Genomic DNA, 6,479 nt, shown 5'->3' with positions numbered 1-6,479 from the left:
AAGGACCTTAAGATTTGGTATAAGTACGAGATGGCTTTAATCCTTTCGGGAGCAGAGCTCAGTCATAGCACCTGGCCGGTGACTCTATGTATCTATAACCTTCCTCCTTGGTTGTGCATGAAGCGGAAGTTCATTATGATGCCAGTGCTCATCCAGGGCCCGAAGCAACCCGGCAACGACATTGATGTGTACCTGAGGCCATTGGTTGAAGAACTTTTAGAGTTGTGGCGTGACGAAGGTGTACCTGTGTGGGATGAGCACGAACAAAAGGAATTTAACCTACGAGCGTTGTTATTTGTAACCATCAATGATTGGCCTGCTCTTGGTAACATTTCAGGGCAGTCAAACAAGGGATACAATGCATGCACACACTGTTTAGGTGAGACTGATAGTAATTATTTGGGAAACAAGAATGTGTACAGGGCATCGTCGATTTCTTCCAAAACAACATCACGTAAGAAAGAGAGGAAAGCATTTCGGAGGTGAGGCAGATAACCGAACCAAGCCTACCCGCCCTAATGGGGAAGTTATATATGATATGGTCAAGGATTTAAAAGTGATCTTTGGAAAGGGTCCCGGCGGACAATCTGTTCCGCATGATGTTGACGGACACGTACCCATGTGGAAGAAGAAGTCGATATTTTGGGAGCTACCCTACTGGAAATTCTTAGAGGTTCACTCTGCAATCGACGTGATGCACGTGACGAAAAATCTTTGCGTGAACCTGCTAAACTTCTTGGGCGTGTATGGGAAGACAAAAGATACACCGGATGCACGGCAGGACCAGCAAAGTATCCACGAAGGAAACAACCTGAATCCAGAGAAGTATCAAGGTACTGCCAGCTACGCTCTTACCAAAGAGGAGAAGGAGATCTTTTTGAAGTCTGAGTAGCATCAAGGTCCCGTCTGGCTTCTCGTCGAATATAAAGGGAATAATAAACATGTCGGAGAAAAAGTTTCAAAACCTAAAGTCTCATGACTGCCACGTGATTATGACACAATTACTTCCGGTTGCATTGAGGGGGCTTCTGCCGGAAAATGTTCGAGTACCCATTGTGAAGCTATGTGCGTTCCTCAATGCAATTTCTCAGAAGGTGATCAATCCACTTACTCTACAAAATTTACGAAGGATGTGGTCCAATGTCTAGTCAGCTTCGAGTTGGTGTTCCCACCATCCTTCTTCAATATTATGACACATCTCCTAGTTCACCTGGTCGAAGAGATTGGCGTTCTCGGTCCTGTATTTCTACACAACATGTTCCCCTTTGAGAGATTCATGGGAGTCTTAAAGAAGTACGTTCATAACCGTGCTAGGCCAGAAGGAAGCATCTCCAAGGGCTATGGAACAGAGGAGGTCATTGAGTTTTGTGTTGACTTTATTCCTGACCTTAAGCCGATCGGTGTTCTTGAATCGCGCTATGAGGGGAGACTGCGTGGAAAAGGCACGCTAGGAAAGAAATCAGCAACGTGTATGGACGGACATTCTTTCACTCAAGCACACTACACAGTTCTACTTAATTCCATCTTGGTGGCTCCGTACAAAGAGGAACACAAGGAGATCTTACGCTCTAAATACCGGAGCAACGTGAAGATTGGATTGATGGAGAACACATGAAGACTTTCGGCGGTTGGTTGCAAACACGTCTCATGAATGTCACCGATGACGAGCAGCTGTACTTGTTGGCCAAGCAACCATCTTCTACTATATCGACTTTTCAAGGGTACGAGATTAATGGGAACACATTTTACACTTTCGCCCAAGACAAAAAGAGCACCAACCAAAACAGTGGTGTCCGCTTTGATGCGAGAAGATGGCAATGGGAACAAGGTCACATATTATGGGTACATAGAGGAGATATGGGAACTTGACTATGGACCTAATTTCAAGGTCCCTTTGTTCCGGTGTAAATGGTTCAACTTTGAAAGACGGGGTACAGGTAGACCCGCGATGCGGAATGACTACGGTGGATTTCAAGAATCTTGGGTACGACACCGAACCATTCGTCCTAGCCGGTGAAGTGGCTCAGGTTTTTTATGTGAAGGATATGTCTAGCAAACCGAAAAAAAGGAAAGAAAGGCAAGAGGACACATCATACGATGAGCCAAAGCGGCACATAGTTCTTTCTGGAAAAAGAAACATCGTGGGAGAAGAGGACAAGACAGACATGTCAGAAGATTATAATAAGTTTGACGATATTCCACCCTTCAAGGTAAAAATTGACCCAAGCATCATCTTAAACAATGAAGATTGTCCATGGTTGCGTCGCGATGAAGAAAGGGAAACGAGCGAAGAAAACTCAGAAGACTAGCTAGCTACATATAGGGATCATAACTTGTGTATCTCAATATGGAAATCACTTTTGTGTAATGATGTTCTTGTATGTAAGATATTAACAATGGAGATGGTTGGCTTGTTTTACTAGTTTAGTCACGCGGGCTTGCAGGGAAATTTTTCCGAGGCGGAACTTCCGAATATGCCATATATAGGGCATGTGCACCAAGGGCATATTCGAGAAGTTCCGCCACGGGAGATTTCCCAACCCTTTCCGCAACATTGTTAGAGGAGATGGAGTCTTCCACGGGCTTGCAGGAAAAAATTCCGGCGGAACTTCCGAATATGCCATATATAGGGCATGTGCACCAAGGGCATATTCGAGAAGTTCCGCCACGGGAGATTTCCCAACCCTTTCCGCAACATTGTTAGAGGAGATGGAGTCTTCCACGGGCTTGCAGGAAAAAAATTCCGAGGCGGAACTTCCGAAGATGCCATAGGGCGTGTGCACCAAGGGCATCTTCGACAAGTTCCGCCACGGGAGATTTCCCAACCCTTTCCCCAACATTTGTTAGAGGAGATGGAGTCTTCCACGGGCTTGCGGGGAAATTTTCCGAGGCGGAACTTCCGAAGATGCCATAGGGCGTGTGCACCAAGGGCATCTTCGACAAGTTCCGCCACGGGAGATTTCCCAACCCTTTCCTCCATCCATGGTGATGAAACTCTCCATCCATGTTGGCTTGTTGAGCTGCTTCCCATGGTGTATCGATGCTCCTTTTATAGGCAGAGCGTCCTTATCCTGCCGACAGCTTTAGTACCGGTTGTAGACACGATCCGGTACTAAAGGTTAGCCACGCGTACTTATCCCACCGACTGAGCGTCGTGCGCTACATACTTTATCTCATCGAGCAGGGCGTCCTTATCCTGCCGACAGCTTTAGTACCGGTTGCACCCACCAACCGGTACTAAAGGTTACCCACGCGTCCTTATCCTGCCGACAGCTTTAGTACCGGTTGCACCCACCAACCGGTACTAAAGGTTACCCACGCGTCCTTATCCCACCGACAGGGCGTCGTGCGCTACATACTTTATCTCATCGAGCAGGGCGTCCTTATCCCGCCGACAGCTTTAGTACCGGTTGCACCCACCAACCGGTACTAAAGGTTTGCCTCGATCTGTCTTCCCGCCTATTTTCTTCCCGCGCTTTCCACCGGTTCCCGCCTCATCTTCCCGCCATTTTTTCACTATATATATGTAGGCTTGGCCACCATTTACATATCACATCTAGACTCATATCTGCAAACCTCATCATTCTCTCCCATGGCTTCCATCGCATCTCTAACCCCGGGAGGCGGAGGCGCTTTGCGCCTCGAACTACCCTGCCCGCCGGGCTACCGCGTCCCGACCGGCTGGTTGCTAAGCGTCGGAGGCGTACCGGTCCCTCCGGTCCCTCTAGGTGTGGCGCGCGAGATGGCCATCACGAACCACTACTACTTCGAGCTCACGCCGGAGCAGCGGAGGAATCCCCGATGGCATCCCGACTACAGCCCGACTTGGGAAAGCTTCTTCATCAATCGGCGTGAGAGGGCGCTTGCCAGGCACGAGGAGGGCGGCCCGCCTCCTCCGAACTTCAACGAGGCCGGCCGTCGGCTGTGGTGGCGCGGCCGGACTCTCCAGGGCGTCATGGCCTACCGTGGCCCCCGCCTGCGCTACCCTCAGTCCCAGCCCACGCGTGCTCACCCGCCGACGTTCGAGTACCGCGACCCCGATGCCAGCGACGATGATGACGGCGACTACGACGACTACAGTGGCGAGTACTACAGGGCTAGGCAGGAGTATGACTGAATGACTCCCCAGTAGAATTTGGTCATGTATCTTTAATTTTCAGTTAAGCTATGTACTTTTAATTCGAGTTCAATCGTAATAAAATTTCATTCCCGCCCTTTCTTTTCCCGCGCGGCGTCGTGGCCGGAAAGTTTCCCGCGCGACGTCGGGGCGGGAAAGTTTTCTGTGCGGACGGCGTCGTGGCGAGAGTAAAGAAAAGAAATAGAATAGAGAAAAGAAATAGAAAAGAAATAGAAAAGAAAAACAAAAGCAATAGAAAAAATAAATAGAAAAGAAAAAAACATAAAAGAAAAGAAAGAAGAAACAGAAAACAAAATAAATAGAAAAGAAATATAAAAGAAAAGAAACACAAAAGAAAGGGGAACGAAAATGAAAAGAAAAGAAATAGAAAATGAAAAGAAATAGAAAATGAAAAGAAATAGAAAATGAGAAGAAAAGAAAAGAAACACAAAATAAAAGGAAAAAGAAACAGAAAAGAAAGAAGAAAACAGTAAAAGAAAAAAGAAACAGCAAAAGAAAAGAAAACAGCAAAAGAAAAGAAAACAGCAAAAGAAAAGAAAACAAAAAAAATACCTTTGGTACCGGTTGGTATCACCAACCGGTACGAAAGGTCTTTCGTACCGGTTGGTGGTACCAACCGGTACGAAAGGGTCTTCTCCCTGTATTAGACTTAGCCGCGCGGAATTTTTTCCCCAAATCCCCTCACACGCACAGAGACGACCGCGCCGCGCCGCTCCTCGCCGTCGCCGTCATCGACGCACGCTCCTCGATCGCCGTCGCCGTCGCAGCCTCGCCGTCGCCGACGCAGCCTCGCCGTCGGCCGCCGCCCGCACCTCTCCGCGCGCGCGCCTCTGCAGGTATGTGCGCCGCCCCGGCCCCGTCGCCTCGCTCCCTCCCCTTCTCCGGCGCCGTTGCCACAGCGGCCGCCGCCGCCGCCGCCGCCTACGCCGCAGCGCGGCCTCCTCCACCTCGCCACCGCCGCTACGCCGCACCAATGGAGGAGCGCACACGGCTGCGTGCAGTGCCGCGTGCGGCGACGCCCTCAACCGCGGCCGCCCACCACCTGTTCGACGTAATGACGCAGAGGGTTGGCGATGGAGAAGGGCGGCGCGGAGAGCGCGGTGGCGGCGCCGGCATCATGGCCATGACGGTGTCGAAGTCGGCGAGGTCGAGGGAGGCGAGCGGGGGCCGCGCCAGGGAGCCCAGGATGCCGGCGTTGTTGAACATGATGTCCAGGTTGCCGTGGCGGGACACGGCGAGGTCCACGGACGCGGCGACCTGCGCCTCGTCGGTGACGTCGCAGCGGGTGTAGGATGCCGAGTCGGCGCCGAGCTTGGCCGCCAGGGCGTGACCAAGGTCGTCCTGGACGTCGGCGAGGACGACCTTGGCGCCGTTTTTGACGAACTCCTCGGCCGTGGCCTTGCCGATGCCGCTGGCTCCACCGGTGATCACGGCCACCTTCCCGGCCAGCCGCTGGGAGTTCAGGGCCGTGGAGTAGCCACGGTTGCCGGCGAAGCCGCGTGGCATGGCCGGCCCAGCGCGGCTCTTTCCCCTTAGGACGATGTGCATCGCTCGCAACATCTCGCCGGTTGATTGGCCTCCTGAGAACGATGGGTGAAGTGTGAAGCGCGCGGGAGTATGTCGACTGAATCAAGTGCAATGGCGCAGGCCTTAATTGGCCACATGTTGCGCGCGGTCTCCTTGTCTCATACTACTATTATGGACCATGCATCGCTCGCTCGTCCAGCGATGACCGCAGCGGCGTGTCATTATTTTGGAGTAGAGTGATACGCGGTTCAGGTCTGGTTCGCGCGCGCTTGCTCCGGATGCCTGGATGCAACCCTGCCCCCTCACGCATCGGCTTAAACCAAAACCCTTTTTTATTTCTTTTTGTTGTTTCTAAAAATTTGAAATCTGGATACTTTTCAAAGTATTTAAAACTACACTTTGCACAAACTTTATATCTTATTGCATCAGAAAAACATGAGGATTTCAAATATCGTCATGCCATGCATCATTGACATCATCTCTAGTTCGGCCAAATTAAAATTGCAACAAGAACTAAATGCTATGTGAGGGTGTTCCACTATTTCTTGCTATATTCGAACACCCCACTTAATTTTGCTATGTATGAAACCCTTGCACACTCTTCTAATCTGTTACATGATCATTACATGATGAATGAAATACAATTGCTTTCTTAATTTTGCAGTGACATTGAGGTATGGAGGACGGCACCTTCGTCCGAGATGAGGAGGGGGAAGAAGCGGTGCAGCAATTGATCTATGAGAGTGCCCGTGGTCCGGAACCCGACGATGGAGATGACAACGATTTCCAAGACTTTCTGAATGATTTCGGCGAG

General features: G+C 50.5%; 1 protein-coding gene across 1 annotated transcript; it reads right to left on the bottom strand.

Annotated features, from left to right (window-relative positions):
* Window positions 1-5,098: 5,098 nt before the first annotated feature.
* Window positions 5,099-5,892, bottom strand: LOC127309846 (momilactone A synthase-like). Its single transcript, XM_051340564.2, has one exon. It carries the CDS (start codon window positions 5,696-5,698, stop codon window positions 5,099-5,101), a length of 600 nt encoding a protein of 199 aa, XP_051196524.2. The 5' UTR covers window positions 5,699-5,892.
* Window positions 5,893-6,479: the final 587 nt, after the last annotated feature.

Source organism: Lolium perenne, chromosome 6 (assembly GCF_019359855.2).
Source record: "Lolium perenne isolate Kyuss_39 chromosome 6, Kyuss_2.0, whole genome shotgun sequence".
NCBI classification, from domain to species: domain Eukaryota; kingdom Viridiplantae; phylum Streptophyta; class Magnoliopsida; order Poales; family Poaceae; genus Lolium; species Lolium perenne.
This window is presented reverse-complemented; position numbering and strand designations above follow the sequence as displayed.